Raw genomic sequence first — 23,915 nt, forward strand, 5'->3', positions numbered from 1 at the left:
GGGTAGAACCGCAAAGGATTCTGGGAACTCGTGGCAAGCGGTACTAGCGCACGCAGGCTTTCAATTGAAACCAGTCACACAGCGATAAAAAGAAACACAAAAATGTCAAGAAGCTGTTGTATTATTAACTGCAATAGCCGGTCGCATGACAGCCACGGGAAGCCGACGGGTAAAGAGATCGTTTGTTATCGGATTACGTCGTTGAAGAGAAATTGTTCGAGCCATGTTTCCGAAGTAACAAAGACGCGACGGGTGGCCTGGATTGCAGCCATTCAAAGATCAAATATAACGTCCCAGAACACTCCAGCTCACAGGTTAGTCTGCTCCAAGCATTTACACGAAGGTCAGTGTTTTTTAGTAGTTAATGCGTCATTTTCATAACATAATTGGTGATATAGGTTACAAGCAAGTCTGGCGCTGAACAGAAATTGTGGCGCTATGCTCCTTTATTTATTGTGCATAAATAGTGAATTGTCCTGACACAATATTGTGTTTCGCTTATGTTATTATGGTACATTGACAAAAACATATACGTTTATTCACAGGATAAAACAGGTTTTTTTGTATCACTAATTGCCCAGTACGATTACAGCATACAGTATTATTGTCACTGCTACATTTCTGTGATGAACCAGAAATTATTTCCACTACTAATTAATTACCGTTGAGCTCAAAGGTTATATTAATAAACGGTTAAGGAATGTGTATTTATGACGACGATTTGTGAGATTGGTAAACTTATGATACGTACGATGGTCTTTCGTTCTACACGGTGCATTTCAAGGTCCTGCACCCATCCGTCGGTAAACTGTACCTGGGCTTGTTGCAGTGACCGGAAGTTACTAAACTTCATGAGTGTATGCACTCACTCCAAGAACCGTATGATTATTAATATGCATATAAATAAAGAAGCTATTTTGTGCAAAGATGTCAACTGTAAGAATGCTGTGCATAAACATTTACTCTGCTCCATGTATGATGATATAGTGACTGCTCTGTATAAAAGTGGCACACTGCTTGATAAACAATATAAGCATAAGGAACCTAACATCAGACCTGGCTGGAAAGAACATGTATCCATGTACCATGATGAAGCTCGCATAGCTTATAAATGTTGGGCCATGGCTGGAAGACCTAAACAAGGCCCAGAATTTGAACAGAAAAAATGTGCGAATGCCAGATATAAGTACGCTGTTCGCTTTATAACTAAAAATGAGCAAATGCTAAGAGCAGATTCTTTGGCCAGGAAAATGCTGTGTAATAATACGGCAGATTTTTGGAAAGAGGTGAAAGCTCTTAATAACTGTAAACCATCTCTACCATCAACTGTTGAAGGTGTTTCTGGGGCAGATAACATTGCAGCATTATGGAGACAGCATTACAGTGCGTTGTTTAACTGTATAAAAAGTGAACCATATGAGGACAATCTTGACATGAGTAATGACACAATAAGTGTAAGGACACATGAAGTATATGAAGCCATTCATAGGTTGTCTGATAATAAATCCTCTGGTTTGGATCACATCACTGCAGAACATTTAAAACATGCTAGTGTAAGGCTAGCTCCTCTTTTAGCACTCTGTTTCACTGGGTTTATGATTCATGGCATATTACCAGACTCAATGCTGTGTATTTTACTGGTACCAGTTATGAAGGACAAAGCTGCAAAAGTGAGCTGCTTGGATAATTACAGGCCAATTGCACTAGCCAGTATTTTATCTAAGGTGTTAGAAAGAATCCTGTTTGATAGAGTTAGTGTGTTCATCTCTTCTCTGGATAATCAGTTTGGCTTTAAACCAAAGCACGGCACTGACATGTGCATATATGCACTCAAGGAAATAGTCAGTTTGTACAGGGCTAAAAATTCATCTGTCCTCATGTCTTTCATTGATGCCTCTAAGGCTTTTGATCGAGTGAACCACAGAAAACTTTTTGATAAAATGAAGAGACGGGGAGTTCCTCAGTACATCGTGAGGATTCTCTCTTACTGGTACGCTCATCAGAACATGAAGGTTAAATGGGGAAGCAGTATTTCTGCCCCCTTTGGTGTCAGCAATGGTGTCAGACAGGGTGGGATTTTGTCTCCAATTTTATTTAATTTGTATGTTGATGATTTGTCCATACAACTGAGAGCCTGTAACACTGGGTGTATATTAGGTAAAGCACTGATAAATCATCTTATGTATGCAGATGACCTGGTTGTTTTTAGTCCAAGCAGTGCTGGGTTACAGGATCTTCTTAATGTCTGTACTGAATATGGTGTGCAATATGACATTGAGTACAATGCTGCTAAAAGTGCTGTTTTGATATGTAGAACCAAGCAGGATAAACAGCTAAATTTCCCTTTGTTTAAACTGGCACAAAAAACTCTTGAAGTTCATAAAAAAATACCTCGGTCACTTTATTACTGAGCAAATGAATGATGATGATGACATATACAGACAACGGTGTAAGCTCTATGTGCAGGCAAATACTATTGCACGCAAATTCAGCTTTTGTTCACTTCCAGTTAAAGTGGCTTTGTTTAAAGCGTATTGCACACCGCTATATACTGCCCCCTTGTGGTCATCCTACAAACAATGTAGCATGCAGAAGCTGCATGTTGCATATAATGATGCGATGAGAATCCTTTGCAGGATACCTAGAAGTGGTAGTGCCAGCCAGATGTTTGTAGCTGTGGGTGTTTGGACTTTTAAAGCACTTTTAAGGAAGCTAATGTTCAATTTTAGAGAACGACTGGATGGCTCGAGTAACAGTATAATTTTAGCACTCACAGATCCGACAGTGAGTGGTTCCCGTTACTCATCCAGTCTCAGAAAGCACTGGTTAAAGTGTTTGTGTATTTATTGATTTATTTTAAGTAATTGTGTTTTATGTATATTATGGTTTTATATTTTTACAAATGTTTTAGATACTTATTTATATACATATATATATTTAATGGTGTATACCTTGTGTTGGGGGGGGGAGTGTTGTGTGTGTGTGTGTGTGTGTGTGTGTTTTTTTTTTTTTTGTCTTGTTTTTATGGACATGAAGTCTGCCAATTAAGATTGAATTGAATTGAATTGAAATAAATATGCTAAGATGAGATAGCTGACTTCATCTAACTAGCAAATGTTGTCCAGGCTATGTTGGTGATACAGTTTTTTTTAATGTGTATGATATTTTTGTCATGCGATTTTAAAGCTGGCCCTACAACCGCATCCAAGAATAACATGCAGCGTATCTCAGAACTGTCGGTGAAAATTATTCTTGGAGCTAGGTTTAATTGAGCTGCATTTTAAAGAGGTGCAATTTCACAATTTGTGTATATTTTCTAAGTTCACTATTTTGTCATGTGTTGAGAAAAACACAGATTTTAAAATTACATGGTCTAATATTTACATTTAGCATAACTGCAACATTATTTTTTCGTTTTTTTTTTTTTAAAGACTCGAAAGGACTTGAAATTCAAAGTTTCAGACTTGTGACTTGACTCGGACTTTTACACCAGTGACTTGAGACTCGACTCTGACTTGCCTGACATTACTTGAGACTTGACTTGAGACTTGAGGATAAAGACTTGAGACTTACTTGAGACTTGCAAGACAATGACTTGGTCCCACCTCTGGTAATCACCCTGTCAACTTGTCATTTTATTTATATTGTCCAGAACTTGTTCTCAAAGTTGCACTCTCCCTTCTTTGTGTTACTATGGAAGAACACTAAAATAAATACACTTTGAATCAGCTGTGCACTGTACACATTAAAAATGTATAGTACAGTATAGACTTTTCTGCTGTAAATCGACTATGGGTTAAGGTATTAGTCAGCTAATACTGGTTTAGAATGATGATAAATTGGAGCTACTCTTCATCTATTTGCATTTTCGATAGATTATGTTTCACTGCTGTTTCACTTTTCATGCCTCAAACATCAAATTGCATGTATTTAATAATATTAAATGAAGTATGGACATTAGTTTGTGTGCATTTCTTGCAAATGGTCATGCAGATTTGAAGAAGTTCATGCTTGTGTAAAATCAAAATGACAGCCACAGTGAACTGTGGACAAATGTGTACCACATTTTTTATTATATTAAAAGAGAACAGCTGATTTTGTTTTTTATATGTGGTTTTAATATATAAACAGTTATCTCCTATGTACCATTGCAGCCCTGTGAAAATCATTGTGCTTTGTGTCTGCTATGTATGAAAAATATATTGCGGTTAGCACTGCAGAGTGTGAGTCCAGTGTATACTCAGGTAATAGACTCTCAGGCTGTCCTGACAGTTTTACAGTGTGAAGGGCCGGTGGGACTCTGGAGACCAGTCTGCTGTTATGTGCTGTGTGCTTTAGTCTCCATCTATTCTGACTGCACTCGACATGAATCATAATGCATTACCCTCCCGTCTGCACTCCTGCTCAAGTTATCAGGGAGTACATGAGTGGAGAGGAAAAGAGGAGACAAGGCTTCAATTACTATTGCAATTACTGTACATCGGGAGTTACGAACTTGAGCATAAGCTACGGAAAATGGAAAGAAAAATAAAGGAAGGAAAGAAAGGGTTAAAGGAGACATGAACCAACTGAAGGTTTTCTCATTTCACCACCTTTCCCTCCATCCTAGGTGAGGGCTGGAAAGAAGAGACATCAAGCTGGGGCACAGAATGCTTTCTCATTCCCGGCTGTGCAGCATGACGCATAGATAACTAGCTCACTGCTATGAAAATATAGATGTATAGGAGCTCTGTATATACTCCATTTTCCTTAAAGTGGTTGTGCACTTGGTTTGTCTTTGTCATTTAAATAGAGCATGAAAGAGTGCAAAAGTAAAAGGAAGTAACTGATACGAAAGTGGGAAAAGTCTTTTTTGATTTCCCTTTTTTTATGTATCCCACCAAGCTCATTTTGATTATTGTTTTGAAAATATTAGAAATGACATGAATTTTTTGCAAAGTTGCCAAACCTATATGGAATCTATACAAGCAGCAGCATCTGGCCATACACTTTCCTTTGCCTATTCTCACCTGCTCCCACCACTTTATCTATGGCAATGCAGGAGGCATCCAGTTCCTTGGCAAATTCGTGCACAGCCTGGCTCGGGTCCTCATATGTGTGGGGGTCCACATAGGTTCTGATCCCTGGCAGACGCACTGCAGCAGCACAGGAAAGTTGCATTGGTTACCAACTAGTTAAAAACTCCAAAATAGCACAGCTTACAGTAATATTGCACTTTCAGAGGAGTCTAGGAAACACACAGGGTGGCAAAAGATCCAACTAACCCTGCACAATGAAACCAAAACCATGAAGACGATATAGTCCTGAGTATTTCAATGATTGAATTTTAGTGAAGAATTTCCCTCAAGGAGCAGGCAGGGCTGAGATTTTCTCACTTAATATATTATGCATTAAAGCAACAGTCACTTATCAAATGGATATGAAGACACTTTTAGCTGTTTTAATGGAAAGAGTTTTTTTTACAATTCCCTCTTTTCTCTTTCCCCAGAGAGTCTCTCTTATTGAGATTTGATGGAGGAACAATAACAAAAAGAGGAATTATACCCTTCATAACACATCAAGTTTAAGAAACACTATGTTTAAGAGATATGTTTTATTTTATGATAAACTTGAAAACAAAGGGAAGATATGTAACACAGCTGTATTTTAGTAGTCCCTGTGTGTTAAAATTTATGCTCTGGGTTTGACCCATCCAAACTACTCATGAAGCAGTGGGCAGTACCCTGAGGAATTCTAGAAGCCTAGGTCAAATTTAAAGGTAGGACTATTTCAAATAAATAACATCTCGTAAAGACAGAAAGAGAGAAGAAACAAAGAATAAAGGGATGAGGAAGTAGCATGAAAAGAAAATTAAATTACTATTTATTTAGTACTGACTCTAATAGTAGAAGTAATATCAAGAAACTTTTTTATTTGGAAAGTAGAAACTAAAGCGCAGATTTAGCCACTTCACTTGGCTGGTTTGGAAAACGGTGTTATTTTGTTCTCCTTTTAAATGAAGCCTCAAGTACTTGTTTCTAAATGGGCCAAAAACATGGTCATAACATGGTCTTGTTTGATTATTGTCTTCTCGTATGAAAAAACAAAGATATATCTAAACTTAAAGGGGAAATCCACTTCAAGCTTTGACATATCTACTCTAAAACAACCGCTATTGGTCAAAAGGTTCTCAGAAGGACATGCATATTCGAATAACATCCCTCAAATTATCTTTTATGTAACTAGCTAGTTCTATCTGTATTCAGTGACTAGTAAAGTACGGCAAGGAGAGACAGAGCCAATTCTCAGATAAACAAAGTCCAGTACTTACAGTGTCCATTGCCAAAATGCAGTCTTTTTTCATCAGGATGTTTGGATTTGCTCCGGCAACAAAACCTGCCAATGCAAACAGAGAAAGACCAGAAGTAGTGCCACATCTTCAATAAAAATTCGCCCACAAGCCCAGCCCAAACGCTACCAAGATCCATGTGTGCATACTTATGTCTGTGTGTATATACTTCTGGCTCTTATAACCCAAAAGAGTATCAGTAAGTCTTATAATGTGATGTGGATTTATACTCTTTCCTGAAACCTGCTGACCACCAACTTCAGCCGCGCTCACATTGGCATTCAAACGCCCGTGTTGTGCATGAACGCACTGAAAAGATTCCATTTATTGAAGATGCTCATGTTTTTTGATTGAGTGGCAACTAAGCCAAGAGCAACTTCAGCTGAAGTGTGTATAGATCTGGACTTTAAAGGACCATACAGGCTATCAGAATGTGTACTTCCTGAGAAAGCTGATGAAGCTGTTCTAAAAAGAACTTCTTTGAACAAATTTAGAACACGTTCTCAAATATTTAATGAATAATGATAGCATTACAATTACAAGGAATCATCAACAAGGTTAAAACACCTTGTAAACCACAGTGGTAAAAGTTCCTTTGGTTATTAACTGGTGTTTTTTAATTTGCCCTCTTTTATGGCACATCATTTAACTTGTTTCTTCTAAGCTTTTGAAAGTACATTTTGGAAAAGTGCACACAGAATCAACTGAAAGGAGAGAGTACAGATGGTGTGACTAAAGGAGACAATGCTCAAGGCGAGAATCCAGGCAAGTGATTGGTGGACAGACCTGCTAATCAGGACGTAGAGAAGCACAGTGAGCAGGATGATGGCTACGGCAGAAGAAATGGCAATCAAAACAACCTGGCTGCTTTCACTTGAGATAGAGAAGGCTGCTGAAAGACAGAAAGAAACAAGTAATAAGCAGTGCTAACTTTGTTTTGTTAACATTACAGCACATCACAATACAAACTTCAATTACCTGCTAGTCCTATTCCAACGTACTGCATGCACATCAAGAATAAATATACCTTTGATTCAATAAGATATTGTATTTAGTTCCCACAAGAGCAGGTAAAGGTGATTCAGCTCACTCTAGAGACACTTACACATATTTGGCAGCAAAATTGATATAAACAATAATGTGCTTTCACAGCTTTTATCCCATGGAACAGTAACAGCTAAATGAAACAACTTAGGCGTGTAACAGACACAAAGTAAAGCAAAAATCTTGGGCAGTATTTTCACATTTTCCCCAAAGCACTTGCATGTTTGCTGCAATAAAAAATGTGATGGTTGAATTCACTTCTGAAATTCTGCCAAAGTTACTGCATGAATATCTAAATTTCACCAACAGCAAGAAAGGAAAGAAAATTGTTCTTGTCAGCGAACATGTTTGAAACAGCTGCTACACAACTGGACATAAGGTCTTCCAACAAAAAAAATTAACATGCACACATCCTGCCAGAGAGGTTTCATAACCCCACAATTCAAAATAAAAAATTGTATGTAAAAGGCTAATGGACTATCATATAATTTAATTTCATTTTAATCTCTACTGAGCTTACAGTCAGGGCTGGTCTCGAACTGGAAAGTGGGGCTGCTGGCTCCATATCCTGCTGCGGTACGGGCTCTGATTTGAAGTAAGTAGGCAGTGTTGGGCTTCAAACCATTCAGGGTCACATTACAACCTCGAGCACGGAGGATTGTGTAGCTGGTCTCCTGCTCCTCCTGTAGAAAAAAGAGAAAAAAGAAACAGGATGACAGATGAGAAATCAAATCGTTTTGAGGAATTAAATATTTATTTAACATACTGATTTAGTACTATGTAATTTATAGACGCAGTAGTGTAAACTAATAATGAATACAATGTGTATATATACATATATATATATATATACATATATATACATATATATATATATAAGTTTTCCATAGTATAATCATGTATCTCTCTTTTTGTACTGATGCAAATGCGTAAACATCCCAGACAGTTTGATAGCATTCTTGCAAATCTGATAAATTATGCCCTTTACGTTTTATGACTTCTCTCCTACTGATCTCCACTGATAAAACAACAAGAGCATTACACACCAGGTCTGTATTCAACACATTGTTTCCAGATGTGGAAGGAAAAGAAAAAAGAGAGAAAAAAAAACAAACTGAAAGAAAAGAGAGGGCAGAGAAAAAGTGGGATGGTGGAAAGTAGCACTCTATGAAATTAATTAACACTGAGTACATCTTACAGAGGTACAAAACAAGATCTCATTGTATAATAGAATACACGTGCACACAGTTCTGTATTTTATAGCCTTCAACTGTCCTGAGTAAAATTTGCTAGATTTGTCCATGCCCACAGAGGACTGCAGGCACATTATTGCTGACCCAGTTCTGGTATAAAACAAACTTTGGATTAAGAGGAAAACCGCACAAGGCCACTTGTTAATATTAATGACAACCTATTAGGGATGACTTCAGCAATCCTAAAAATGAGCTACATGTTTTGCAATGTAGCCAATGTTATAAAATTCCTGACACTGTCATATTCTCTTTTTTCAAAGACCCTGGCATGTAAAAATTCAGTCCCCCAAAGAAACTTAATGCTTATTAATGGACTAGATCAGAGTTTTATGGTGCACAAAGCTTTTTAAAACGGGCATGTGTGTGAGGCAGTAACTGATACACCAGACCTGCACTGGAACAACCCTTCATCACAGCTATAAATCTCTTACAGCTTGTCATTGTTCAGGACAGCATGTCATCCCCTGAAAATCATACACAGGTGTGGCACAAGTATCTTTGTGTGTGTGTGTGTGTGTATATATATATATATATATATATATATATATATATATATATATATATAGATAGATAGATAGATAGATAGATAGATAGATAGATAGATAGATAGATAGATAGATATGTGTGCGTGTGTGTGTACTTTCTGTTCTGTGCATGAGCCTCCATGTACTTTTTTGTGTGTTGAACACCAGAACGCTGTAAGGATTTAATATGGTCTCAGTGCTGAATTGTGCTTTGATAACATAAACAAAGCTGCAGTAAATTATAGCTTAAACACACACACACAAGACACAGAGGCAAAAAAACATACAGATCCTAAGATGGGTGATGTACAGCAGAAGTCTTGTGAATTGTTTTAGTAAAAATCCCTTTTGTCTAAGACTAAATAAACAGCCTAAATTAATTTTATCTGGAGTTCTCTCTCGGCTCTCGGCTCTTTAGATTATAGTGATAAAACACGCAAAAATAATTAGCAAAGTGTATTCGCACAAATTCGATTTCCACAAAGTGCACTAGGAACTGTCTTATCGGTCTGCCCTTTAGCTTGTTTAACGGACACGGAGAGCATGGAGCTACCATGGGATTTCCAAAAGATGAAACACCTCTCTTCTTCTGGGAAGCCTTCTAGTTGGAAATTCCCAAGATTATTACAAAACCTCCCCATCCCCAAATATGGGACATAAAATGTGCAGCCCCTGCAATTCAGACATTCTGACCCATCAGTTTTACAAGTGTGCTAGCGAGAGCAAAGTGAGCAAAGCCAGAGGTAGAAAACTGGTTAGCTGTGGTTCATTTAATTATAATGAGTTGGCTTGTTTGTCTGGTATAACCCTTCCCAGGTAGTATTCATTTTAGATTTAAGCTCCTCAATGTATAGTGATTTATTGAGGCCTCTCTTTAATGTTTTTTTTTTTTTTTACTTTTCAGAACAGTTCTATGTTGACACAATATTTGCGATGTTTTTTACAGCTCTGGGTTTTATTTGGTTTGTTTTTGTTAGGTTTTGGCTGCTGCTAACCTCAACTTTTGGGATTAAAAAAAAGTATCTCTCTTTTTATTATTATTCCTGCCATTCTGCAATAAAACACTTTTTTGTATCCAGTGCTTTTTTTCACTTATGTTATATATAAAATTTCACATCTGTTGAATACTGGATATCAAAGGAATATGATTATTTTTAATCAAGCCGCTAACACTATACTTAGTGCCTTAGCTTCACGTGGTTTTATCTTGAAGTAACGTGGTCTATTAAGTTTACACAGATGTCTGGAAAATACACATTTTTATCAGTTAGCAGAAAATACGTTGCAATTTGGTGCATTAGGAAGGCCAATAATCACAGGATTTAGAGCGGTAGCCCACAATATGAGATGAAATGACTTGTGACAAATAACATTTTTGTTTTGCCTCACATTAACATCCCAGTAGAGAACTCCTGTTTTTAAATTTTACCAGTGAAATATGTTATGGTCCAAAATTAAACTATGAAGTGTTTATATAAAACAGTATTTGATTTTATCACCCAACAAAAACAACAAGGCTGTAATTTTATAACTTTCCTTTCTGGTTTCAGTGGGTTAACCCCCCCCAAAAAATGTTGGTCCACTGAGGATCCATTACTCTATGCACTATATGCTCGGCATTTTTTGATATGACTGCAGTTTCTACAGTGACAGATGCTAGGCTGGAGTCGCTGGTAAATTTCTACTGGATTACTGAATTCTTCTCACTGCAAATGTCTGTTTTAAACTTGTTTAAATCCAGACAGGAAACCACAGCAAAAAAAAGAAAAAAAAGTCTGGCTGTTGATGTAAACCTGAACATCACTTCCTTGGTAAAAGCTCTCTCTTTTAATCTCTTTAATCTTAGTCTGTTTTTGTGTTCTGTTTCACCATCCTGTTTATGTCTATGTGCAATTATATCTGTGTGTCTGTGCATGTGTCTCTAAAAGCCTCTTTCTGTCTCATAAGTGAGTCATGGTGTGGTCTTGGTGTGGGGAATTCGTGTTCCAGTGTTTCTCCTTCTGTGGCCTTTATCCTTGGCATGCTAGTTGCCCTCAGTGTCCCTGTGCCTACAACAAGAAGAGGCCTCTGTCTGGCATTCGTCTTGGGATCTACCATGATTCTCCAAGTTTGCTCTTCTGCGTGGAAGAGCCTTTTGTCAGGGGTTTAAAATCCCTGGGTATGTATGTCTAGTGAGGAGAATCCTATGGGAACTTGCTTTGTGGGTATGCGTGTTTGTGTCTCCAGCACTTCCTGAAAGATAATGCGGTTACCAAGCAAAATACCCAGAAGGCTTTATTACAAAATGCTTTACTTTAGCTCCACCCTCATATTTTTCCTGTCCTTTTTGAACGAGCGTGCATTGGTGATAAGTGAGCATGTGTGTGCAATTGGAAAACCACAGCTGAGAATAAGACCTGCAGTGAGCTCTGACCCAGCATCACTCATTAACTTTTCCTCTCACTGTTTTCCGGCCTTGTTTTAACATCTTAGGTAGGGATGGCTGAGCAGAGACCAGAGTTTAGAGAGGAAACAGCTTCTGTCAGCCTACTAATCAAGAGATTAGGGGCCACTGTTGGCATTCAAGCAAACTGATTTGGGGCACACACACACACATATACACACACAAACACACAGACACACACACTGAATCTGCCAGAGTGATTAAACTTGCATCCACGGCTAATTTCACCATCAAATGTCAGCCATAGCCCAGCATTGGTGCTGAAAGCCAGTGTAATTCGTTCTGCACTAATTTCCCTCACAGAAGAATGAGGGACCCCACAGATGCATTTACTGTCTGCCATAAAACTTGTCTCCATTAAGGAGTGGACTAGAGAGGAGGGCAGCATGAGAGATGGAAGGATAGATAGAAAGAGAAGAGAAGCAAAAAGAAAGGAAGAATGTAAAAATTGTCACATGAAAAAGAAAACATGGTGGAAAGGGAGGTCTTCTGATGAAGAGATTTCTTTTATTGTAAAAATAAAACATTATGCACAACATAACGACAACTACATTTTCATTTCATTTTAATTTATATTAACTTAAATTGTACCTGAAAACCCAAAACTACAACTCGCATTAGTTCGAATAACATTTACAAAGACTAGAAGGGTTAGAGTTGAGTTAAATTTTATTATTTTCACAGAAATTCAGTCTACTAGGCCAGAGAATAAGTCCAGGATGTGCTTCCAAATGTTAGAGAAAGACTGATGGATATACTACATGGACCTAAAAAGGTGGAAATGTAAGTAAACCTTTTCAGTCTATTCCCCTGGTGAGAAATATTTTCAGGAAATTCAAGTGACCAGTTTTCAGGGTATTTATTTCTCTTTGATGCCTAAATTGGAGACACAGCTGGATTGAAATAATAAAATACTAGAATCTATTCACAAGCGGCTCACGAATTACTATGCCATGTGCGTTTATCTTCTGAATTTAGCATCATTCTTACCAGACGTTTAGAGAATGCTTACAATCTTCCCATCTTAGGTGTACTCCCCCAAATGAGTTAGGGTTAGATATTTTTTCTCTTAGAGAGGCACATTTTATGATGCAAATGCACACAAGGAAAACTTTAACAGTGATATATACTGAACCAACCTTTTCGTAGTATTTGATCTCATAGTCAAGGATGATACCGTTGGGTCTTTCTGGCTCCTGCCAGGACAGGAAGACACTGCTTCGAGTTGTCTTCTCCTTTTTGATCACTGCTACTGGAGAGGGAGCTGGGCAGGAGACATAGACAGTCAGAGAGTGAGTTCCGTTAGTGTAAGGTTCAGTGGAAGTTCAGTCCACAGTGTTGAATCCTGGCAATTGTCTATAGTTCCTGTTAGCCTAATTCAGTTTGCTGCTTGGTGGGGTGGCATTCTAAAGCAAAGGCCCAGGGTTGTGAGTGGAACAAGACCGTGTGAAGTAATGTACAAGAAACTGCACTGGATCAACATATCGGAATTTTCTACTGGTTTTAAATTTATCAAAATGTGTATCGATATTTGTCGTTTTAAGTAAAGATTAGGACCAGTAAGATTTACATGTGTACCAAAAACAAGCAAAAGCACGATAATTTCTGCTATTTCTGATCAGAGTATAGTAGTTTGTCCTCCATCACTTATATTTAAAACACTATAAACAATTTCCTCTCTGCTGTCCTCATCCATTTTGGTTAGTCGCTTTCTCTCTCGCCAATCTTCCTCGCCAATCCTTTGCCCATGCACCGCTTTGCCTCAGGGAGTTCACATGGTCCCAATCTAGTAATTCAGCACATCTCTCCTTCTATCAAGACTCGCACCCCTCTCTCGTTCTGTGTCTCTCTCCTCACTCCCTTTCTCATTTCCCTTTTTTACTGCTCTCTAATTGCCAGGCAGCTCCAGGACCAGCTCGGCATCTGAGGCATCGACTTTTAATTTTATTAGACCACAGGAAAAAACATGTTTGTCTTTGAAATGTTCAAGCCTTTCTTGATTGTGATTATATGGCTGCAGAATGCGTCTGAGTGTGTGTGTACATTTACTCGTGTGTATTTCCGCGGGAAGTTATTTTTTCTCCTGTAATGAATCCAGATGGGGAGAATCTGTTTCTATACCCCCTGCTCCTCCTCTTCTCCTCTCCCTCTGCTTCTGATAGTGGGGTGAGGCTGTGCTTTTTATTGGCTCTGTGGTTTATGGTGGTAATGATTTACTGTGTCTGGGTTGCTTAGAGGCAGCTTCAAGTTCCTCTACTCCTCTGTTTCCTTTGCCTTGCTTCCCTTTCTATCTTCCTCGGCATGTCTACTGCTAAGCACTTAATTTGCTGTCACTCTGTTTTTTGTCTGAGGCATAACTGATACAGTATACCAGGCCTGTACTGGTGTTAAAAACTGTCCTTCTTTGTCATTCACTCGTAATTTGAGGGCCATGCTGCAGATGTTGAAACAGTGACCTCTACAACACTGGCACACAGTTAGAAGTAATTATTATTGGAAACTAAATTAAACAAGATGCTATTCAATGGCAAAAATCATTGCCCAAATGAGAGAAAATATACAACTTTGCCTTTACTTTCTCATTGTTTAACGGCTACCATCACCAACCATATTATCATATCACTAGAGATATGCAACTAGATATTACTCTGCATCTGAATCACAGTTACTCTGTTCTTAGCATAGTTATGAAATAAGTGGAGGGCAAAGGAGGCGAGAGGAGGAGAACTGTCTGACAGCACCTTGACAGCACAACCAGGACACACTGCTCCTTCCAGGGAAACACTTAATCCAGCTTTTAACAGCTTTGGCATCTATACGTGTGTGCTGGTGTGTAAGTATGTGTGTTTATTCGAGGGAAAGCATATAGACGGGTGGGGCAAGTGCACTGACATACTTAATCCTTGTAAACTCTGAGGGCTGATGGAGAGTGTGCAGCTGCAGGCTGAGATATTTGTTAAAGAGAGAGGGGATTGTAAGTGTGAATAGCCGGGACAGAGGGTGTAGTACCGAGGTGTGTATGTTGTCCTTCTCGGTGTGTAAATCTGCTTGCATCTATGTGAGCACACTGATAAATGGTAAGTAAAGATGAGTTTCATTTCATCTGATTATCACTTAGACACTAAGATGGATTTTGATATTCTGTGCACACACAGACCTCTTAGTATTGATAAGCCCTCTTCAAATCTAATATATATTCAGATTGCAGAGATAATCCTACTAACTAACCACACACTTACAATATAATGCTTACTAAAAATGTGCTTATTTTTTTGTCCAAATTTGTATATTTTTAATTTTGCTTTAATCTGAACTTTTGATGCATGTGCACTTAAACATACGAGCACCCAGAAAGACACTTAAAATCTACATTTAACGCTTATCCCTATTTTGTCACTTAAAAGGCACACACACAGCAGACTCTTTATATGGTATGTGATTTATATATATCAAAGCTCCTGCATTTGTATTTGTGTGTCTAGTTTAAAAGTTTCCATAATACAACTGTTTACTCTATGCAGTGCCTCTTTTGAGTCTCCCTCTTGGAACTCTCTGAACCTTAAACTACATGCTGTAGTACATGCATGTTTTCTATCACAAGAAAATCAGCCTGTCACCAAGTCAGCCCAACACGACATTTCACAAAGACTGCTGCAAGTAGCAAGATCTGAATCAGTTATCCAATACAATCCAACCCTCATGGTATTTCCCGTTTAGCGTACCCACAGGTGTGAGGCTGTTTTTACAATTTTGGATCTGTTGTTATAATATTTAACATTTTACATTACTTGATTTTCATTTTTCTCCACACAGCTTTCCTGATTTACAGGCATGTGAATTCCAAGGGGACTACATTACTGATACTGATACTAAGAATAATCAGTACACCCTGTAACCTGTGAGAGAAAGCGTCTCTTTCATTCATAAAGCAGAGGCACCAAGACTCGACATTTGCATGTAACTTTTAAAACAAGCAAAAGACTTGAAGTACTAAAGGTTTCATTGCATTTTGCTTGAAGGCATCTCTACTCTGACTCTGTTTAAATTCATTGCTCTTGCCATCTGCCTATCATCATCGATGTGATGGAGTCTGACCTTGCTGTATGACAGCTTATGAGAGAAATTCGCATCTGTCTGGTCTGTAACCCTTCCAGGTGCTAAATCAACCTTCAAGGTTTAGAAGAAGAGCCATACAGAAAAATAGAGGAACACAGAAAAACTGGGTGTGGGGTTGGTTTGGGACATGACAGGTAGAAGTAAAGGAGGTCGGTAGGGCGGTGGGGGGGATGTAGGGAACCACACTGCTTGAGAAAAAAATGCTGAGCTTCCAAACACAAAGGCAAAATGTGTAGGGGAACACTGAAGGAATGGCAAAAAGAAGAAAATAAGCTGATGAACTAGACTGGGACCTTTGCACATTCCTTGCTAGAGTCATGGATTTCTGAGGTTTGGCACTTTCTGCTGCAGCTAGATTTATTTTACCCTTGGAATTTCACGGCACTGCTTTCCTTTGCCGTCTTTTTCTTGTAAGAACTGGATGTGTGGAGAGATATTTGTATAAAAAGATTGATGGGAGTTTTAGGAGCCCATCCTCACGTTAAGAGAGTATGTTAAAAGGAGGAGTTATATTTTGGAAAAGGAGGAGGACATTCGATCCTGGTCGTTAAACAAGAGAATAGCGGCCTGGGATCGCCTTGTAAATGTCCAGGGTTGATGGTTGTAGTACATATGTTTGAGGTATATAAACCATAGGCTAGGGTATTATTTTATCAGAATATTCAGAAGCACAGGGGGAGGAGGAGGAGAAGCTTGTGTATGTTATCAACATGGTAGCTATTTTTTTTATTTACACACAGTACTTGTTATTACACATATAATACACTTGTATTAAATGCACTTTTCTTCATGCATGAATCAGCCACTCCATAGTTCCCAGTCCTCAGACCAGCTAAAAATAGAGATAAGCAAAATCTTGCAACCTGCATGAGATGACCAACCTGCTTAACCTAAGATCTGCCAGAGGCTATTTTTTCTTTGTTGTTGGAGAATGGGCCTATGTTTTTTACATCAGTGATCTATCTTTTTTATTGATTATACGCAGACAACTTTCAATCAATATCCAAAATGGTTCAAAAGTATTGCTGTTATTGTGTATAGTCAATCGTCTCAGCTCATATCTTTAGCTAGCCACCCATACATCATGACATCTCACCCGCTTGGTTGGTGGTGATGGTGACGGCAGCGTACTGTCTCATCTTTGGTGCCAGCGATGACACACCGTTCTGTGCTTCAATCTCAAATGTGTAGTTAGTGTGGGCTAACAAGTCGCCAACCGTCACTGTGGTGTTGTGCAGTCCCATGGCTCTTGGCAGGAAGCGAACATTGCTCCGGCAAGGTTCACAGCGCTGGGTCCCACTGCTGCTGCCATTAGCAGCAACAGCACGGCAACGTTTGCAAAGGACAGTGAAGGTGATATCCCTGCGCCCTCCGGTGTCCTCAGGCCAGCTCCATTCCAGGATAACAGAAGTCTCATTGATGGAAGAGATTACGTTCCGGGGAGCTGAAGGAGGTCCTGGTAGACAGAAGGAGATGAGGTGAGATCGAGAGGCAGGTCACTGGATTTACAGAAGGACAGAACGCTTAGTAGTATAAAAAACACACAAAAACTGATTAGTATAGTATAAAAAGGCAGATTGAAAGGAAAGAACACAAAGAAAGGAAAATGCAGCAGCATAACAGACGAAAAGCAATATTAACATCAGTCAGTAGACTGGCATTAAACTGAATTACATTTAACAGCAAAGTCATATGCTAAGTGTAGTACACAGAACATGTAACATGAACTTTAACTCTAACTATATGGTCATTTTACTTCTTTGCTGTTATGTCTTTCTCTTTGAGAATTGGAGCAGGGTTGTGAAAAATCACCCATTTATAGCTGGATTTGGTGTTTATTCTTCCTTAAATTTCCCAAAGTTTTTCCTTTTTCTTTCATAAGGAAGACAATTCACAAAAAGGCAAAAAAAAAAAAAAAAAAAAATATATATATATATATATATATATATATATATATATATATATATATATATATATATATTTCACAATGCATTATTTGCCTACTTGGACATCTTCATGGAAGAAAATTCTTACTATGAGTGCTATACAGTGAATGAGTTGTCGTAATACTAGGGTTATGTTAATGTAAATAGGTGAATCTACTACAGTATGTATGTGTTTACATCTCACTTTCAAATTCCGTAAGAAATAAGAGGAGCATGGCACAGTCGGAGCAAGTGAGTCTGACTCACTCAGACTAACATAAAATCTGTCTTATTACAAACAGATTTCCAGATACTCATATGAAAAACTATGACTAATTACATGGGGGACATAGCAAAACTGCCAAATAGCTCAGTGGGGGAAACTGAGAAGGCAGAGGAAGGAAAAAAAAGATTCAAATGGGCTTACTGGATTGTGTCTTGAGATAAAACGCTTTGTTTAGTTTGTTTTGCTGAATTTACTTCACTCCCAAACTATGCGTAGTGGCTGTCTCAGTTATCTGCATCGCAGATATTTATGTGCTTGAGCCAGAGAAATCAAAAGAAAAATACACACACGATTTGGCTGCAAAGAAGTTCTGATAACTGCAAGTCTCATGAATCTAACTTTGAAAGACATGTGAAATTACATGTCAAGTTACATGATTCAAACTTTTTAACTCTAAATACAGTTGCACACAAGAAGTTTCTAAAAGTCAGTCATTTAAATATCTAAGTGGTAAAAAAAAAAGGTCTGAAACATCAGTAAAAAAATGTACAACTAACATAACATCCACTGACCACATCAGAGTTTTGAGTCTGCATTTCAGCTTAGCTTTACCCATATGTGCATACATGTATATGCACTGCACTGCTTGTATGCACATGCATACAGGGAAGCTAAAGTAAAAGTCAAAATGATTGAACACATCTTGACTGGCACGTGAAACCAAACACAATGTGTTAAAGCTAAAGGTGCAAAACTACTGTGGAAGAAGTTTCAGTCACTTATATTTTCTTTAACTTTAACAGTTTGGATTCGTCATTGAAAATTAAATTCCTCCAAGAAGTCAGTTAACTCATTTTACTTTCAGCAATGTACATTTTTGCTGTGTACTACATGTACTGCAACTTAGAACTTCAAACTCAGAATTAACACCCATGAAAATACTCAATACTCAAATACTCAGATCAATACTCAGAGTTATCCACAAATACAGTAACAGTGGTGCCTCTGCTTTTGAACACAAATTAGTTTGTTATCCTACTAAACTAACACTGTTTATTAATGTTACAGATGCGCTGGGCTGCGCCATTAACATTATTGTTTTATTATATATATAGTAGCTAGCCAGTAAACGCCTTAGTTAAATGACAAACGTTATCATGTGCTATTTAATGCTTCCGTGATGTATAAACGGGAGCATCAGTGACCTCTCCAAATCCCTCAGTGTTGTTCATTGTTCTGAAGGTCAGCTACCTTACCTGCTAGCAAGGAGAGGGGCTGCGTACCTGCCTGTCTGCAACTGTGCTGTGTGATAGGGTTGTGCTGATGAGCGACGATGTCGTGGATCAACAATGATCGAAGTAAGCGCAATAGCTCATAACTCAAGGTGAATTTTATTTCATTTACCAATTGGTGCATGAAATCAATATCATTATTATAAGGTTCATAATAAACTTCAAATAGCACCTTCACATATAAGCAATATTTGTAAGAAAGACATGTCTGGGCATGCAGCGGCGTGCAAACACAAGTTTACACCCAGAATTCTGTATGCTTTGAAGTTAATGCGCGTGGAGCAGCTACACTAATCCATCATCAGCATCAAGTGAGAGAAAACAGAAGAAGATACTTTTGACTGCTGGATGGATTTTTAAAACCCCATTATGTGACTTTCATTTGCAGATGCTGGCTTATCTTGTTAACTTTTTTTTTCTCCACAGTGTGTATGCAGCGCATGGTGAAGACCGAAGGGAAGACAGATGAAATATTTAACGCCTAAACAAACAAACAAAAAAAAGAACTGTAGGACAGCTATACTATAGGTCTAATTTAAAAAAGTAACAAGCCAGAAAATGTGATGAATTAATACAGTTTTAGCTGTTCAGCTGCTATCTGTCTAATTATGGTCAGCTCTGACCTCTGCGCCTTTTACATGTGGGCCACACTTTGTGTGTCATGAACGGTGCTACCATAATTGTGCAGTTTAACTTCCTCTGCTGCCCTGCAGCAATGCTATCGGTCATCGGCAATGGCACGGTCATGATCATGTGCAAAGCGCCTAACCCTAATGTGTGAAGTGGTCAGCTAAAGCAGGAAAAAGTGGCCCTAATCTCTAATTATTAGTCGGTCAACATTACAATACGGTTGTGGAAAAGTCAAGTCAAGATGAACAGCAACATACTATAATTTTTTAACGTCATATGTAAGTGGTACTGTGCGACATGTGTTACATTTTAATAATAGCAATAATGCAATGATTCATACAGGGAGCGCAGAATTATTAGGCAAATGAGTATTTTGTCCACATCATCCTCTTCATGCATGTTGTCTTACTCCAAGCTGTATAGGCTCGAAAGCCTACTACCAATTAAGCATATTAGGTGATGTGCATCTCTGTAATGAGAAGGGGTGTGGTCTAATGACATCAACACCCTATATCAGGTGTGCATAATTATTAGGCAACGTCCTTTCCTTTGGCAAAATGGGTCAAAAGAAGGACTTGACAGGCTCAGAAAAGTCAAAAATAGTGAGATATCTTGCAGAGGGATGCAGCAGTCTCAAAATTGCAAAGCTTCTGAAGCGTGATCATCGAACAATCAAGCGTTTCATTCAAAATAGTCAACAGGGTCGCAAGAAGCGTGTGGAAAAACCAAACTGCCCATGAACTGAGAAAAGTCAAGCGTGCAGCTGCCAAGATGCCACTTGCCACCAGTTTGGCCATATTTCAGAGCTGCAACATCACTGGAGTGCCCAAAAGCACAAGGTGTGCAATACTCAGAGACATGGCCAAGGTAAGAAAGGCTGAAAGACGACCACCACTGAACAAGACACACAAGCTGAAACGTCAAGACTGGGCCAAGAAATATCTCAAGACTGATTTTTCTAAGGTTTTATGGACTGATGAAATGAGAGTGAGTCTTGGGCCAGATGGATGGGCCCGTGGCTGGATTGGTAAAGGGCAGAGAGCTCCAGTCCGACTCAGACGCCAGCAAGGTGGAGGTGGGGTACTGGTTTGGGCTGGTATCATCAAAGATGAGCTTGTGGGGCCTTGGTAAGGTAAAAATTTCACTGGCAGCACGGTGGCACGGTGGTTAGCACAGTTGCCGCACAGCAAGAAGGTCCTGAGTTCAATTCCACCATCAGGCCGGGGTCTTTCTGTGTGGAGTTTGCATGTTCTCCCCGTGTTTGCGTGGGTTCTCTCCGGGTACTCCGGCTTCCTCCCACCGTCCAAAGACATGCAACTTGTGGGGATAGGTTAATTGGATAATCCAAATTGCCACTAGGTGTGAATGTGAGTGTGAATGGTTGTCTGTCCCTATGTGTTAGCCCTGCGACAGACTGGCGACCTGTCCAGGGTGTACCCTGCCTCTCGCCCTATGACAGCTGGGATAGGCTCCAGCGCCCCCTGCGACCCTGAAAAGGATAAGCGAATGGATGGATGGATGGTAAAAATTAAATAATTGAAATGGGTATATATTTGTTTTTTGTTAAGTTGCCTAATAATTATGCACAGTAATAGTCACCTGCACACACAGATATCCCCCTAAAATAGCTAAAACTAAAAACAAACTAAAAACTACTTCCACAAACATTCAGCTTTGATATTAATGAGTTTTTTGGGTTCATTGAGAACATGGTTGTTGTTCAATAATAAAATTATTCCTCAAAAATACAACTTGCCTAATAATTCTGCACTCCCTGTACTGAATGAAGAACAAAATAGAAACATTTTCTCCTTTTCTTCAACCTTCCCTCTGACCTTTGAAATTTTCTTGCCAACAAATTTCCAAAGTCAGCTTGAAACAACCTTTATCACACCGCTAACAGTAAAAGACCTCTCCTGAGATAATCACGATTATTATCTCCTAACAACTTATCTATTCATTTTCAGCTCTAGCGTTGCTCAGTTTGTCCCAATGAGATGAAATTTGCGTAGTTGACAAGATGATGTTGAGATAATCACAACAGGGACCTGCTGTGATTGTCGTTATAATTAGCATTCTGTCTGCGGCTGCGGGCGTTATATTTTCCACCATTCCCCACACAGTTTTTTTTTTCTTCCTAGCCCCGTTAGTAACGGATGTATCAATAATCTGACATCAGGGAATGCAGTGATTTATTGGTTTAGAGAGAATGCATTTTTGAATACTTGCAGGAGTCGTCTGCATCTGCAATCCATTTGCATGAGATGGAGGCAAACAGATTCACACAGGAAGTGCAAAAGGTGGTAGAAAATGTGACCTTTTAAAAAAATGAGGGATTTTTATCTTCCTGTGTCCACTTATTCACTGTTTTCCCAGTGTGTTATCTCTGGAATTCCAATGTTGTGCTGAAGGTGTTTATTTTCATGGGCAAACATGGACGACTGCAAAACAATAAGTTGTTTAAAATGTCTGGAAACCTTTATATTAGTGACACAAAATACAAACTGCAACATATGAGACTCACTGACTCACTATGTGATAGCTCACCAGGAAATGTTAGTGCTATTTACACTGGGGGAAAATGCACACTTACGAGTACAGGCCATAGAAGCAGGATCTCCCTCAGCACGGAAGTAGTTTTTCTCACAGCCACAGTGAAGAGACCCCTCATGGTGAGAGAAACTATGAGGTGGACACTTTGAGCACTCCATATTCCCGAGAGTAGATTTGTAGAAGCCTGCCCTGCACGCTGAAAACAAAAACAACACAGACAGATACATGAGCATCGCGCTGAACCAGCACATCGGCAGCTGTGTAATAGCTGCATTCTTCTTCAGAGCACCTTCAACAATTGCAAGTCAAAAAATGAAAGATTGGACATGTTTAATGCACTCTCTTTGTCTCTCACACACACACAAACACACAGACACACTGACACCAACAAAGTGCTGGAAGGAGACAGAATGTATATCTCCTGTTAATGTAACAGGAATCCATTGGCTGCTAGTAAAAACAATAATTCTCTGAAATGTATTTGCATCTATTTCCTCCTCCCTTCAACTCTCAGAGGGCACAGCATGAATAATGCAGATTGTCCCCTCAGATAAAAGGGATGTTCTCTTTAAATATCTGTGGTATTAAATGTGCACTCAGCAGCTCTTTTAACTCCTACTCACCACTAATCTGTTGCAATCTGTGCAAGTAGGGTGACACTCTACCTGTGTAAAGTATATTGCATGTGAAAGTAGACTGTATGTGTGTCTGTTTTTCTGTGTAGGATGGAAGATCAAGGGGGGAAGATTAAAAAAAAGACTTTCCCTTGTGTTTTTTCTGTTCTTCTTCCTTTCTCTACATATTTAGTTCCACTCTACTTTATTCAGTGCTCCCCTTTTCTCCCACCACCAAAGGTTGAAACCTCTGTCAACTTATCCAGAGTTATAGTGAGATAAAAAGCATTTAGGCATACAAACTGTCTCTTTCCATGATGGTCAACTGCATTTAGAGTTCACCATCAACAGTACTGTATTTCCAAGCATGAGCGGTATCTCCACTGCCGAACCACAGTAACTGGAAATTCAAGCTCCTGTAACCATTCCTCCAGTTCCTGCCACAAAAATGGCAGAAATTTTATATCTTAGAATTGGAATACTGTATGAATGTCCTATCCATCTATCCATTTTCTTAAACATATCCAAGTCAAAGTCAAAGTGATTATAAAATCAATTCAGCTAAGTGTGCATAAGCTGTCTAGATGGGATGTGCTAATATGATGTTAATATAGTACGATTTTTACTTATGGCAGCTCATAGGTGTGTCTTTATGGCATGCTTTTATGGATGGATCTCTTAGGCATGTGTTTCACCAGCTCTTTGAAGACAGATATTTATCATCTGTTTAGCGTAGTACTGCTTTTAATTCTTCATCTCTTACAGCTTATAAATTAAAAGTAAAAAAACAAGGTCTCAGAGGACAATATCAGTTTGCAAGTCTTCTTTGTTTGGAAGGAAAAAAAGAGCATAATGTATTCCAAGACTGAGTCCATGTGCAGAAAGATCGAGGCAAGGAAGTAATCAGGTTTAAATGTTTATTTTGTGCATTTTTCACTTTTTATGAAAAAGTTTAAACCAACAGCTA

At 38.7% G+C, this 23,915-nt stretch overlaps 1 protein-coding gene across 5 annotated transcripts in view; it reads right to left on the reverse strand.

The window, feature by feature from the left end:
- epha3 (eph receptor A3) overlaps positions 1–23,915 on the reverse strand; it is a 95,891-nt gene that overhangs the window by 21,690 nt on the left and 50,286 nt on the right. For 3 of the 5 annotated variants that reach the window (XM_080903016.1, XM_080903015.1, XM_080903013.1), the window contains exons 4-10: positions 22,375–22,530; positions 16,805–17,164; positions 12,732–12,856; positions 7,893–8,055; positions 7,115–7,220; positions 6,311–6,375; positions 5,010–5,135 (exon numbers count right to left, since the gene is read on the reverse strand). In XM_080903016.1, coding sequence (XP_080759142.1) covers positions 5,010–5,135; positions 6,311–6,375; positions 7,115–7,220; positions 7,893–8,055; positions 12,732–12,856; positions 16,805–17,164; positions 22,375–22,530 — 1,101 coding nt within the window. The remainder of the gene's footprint in view (positions 1–5,009; positions 5,136–6,310; positions 6,376–7,114; positions 7,221–7,892; positions 8,056–12,731; positions 12,857–16,804; positions 17,165–22,374; positions 22,531–23,915) is intronic. The other 2 variants (XM_080903017.1, XM_080903014.1) reach the window with 1 other exon arrangement.

This window comes from Rhamphochromis sp. 'chilingali', assembly GCF_963969265.1.
Source record: "Rhamphochromis sp. 'chilingali' genome assembly, chromosome: 14".
Taxonomy (NCBI): Eukaryota; Metazoa; Chordata; class Actinopteri; order Cichliformes; family Cichlidae; genus Rhamphochromis; species Rhamphochromis sp. 'chilingali'.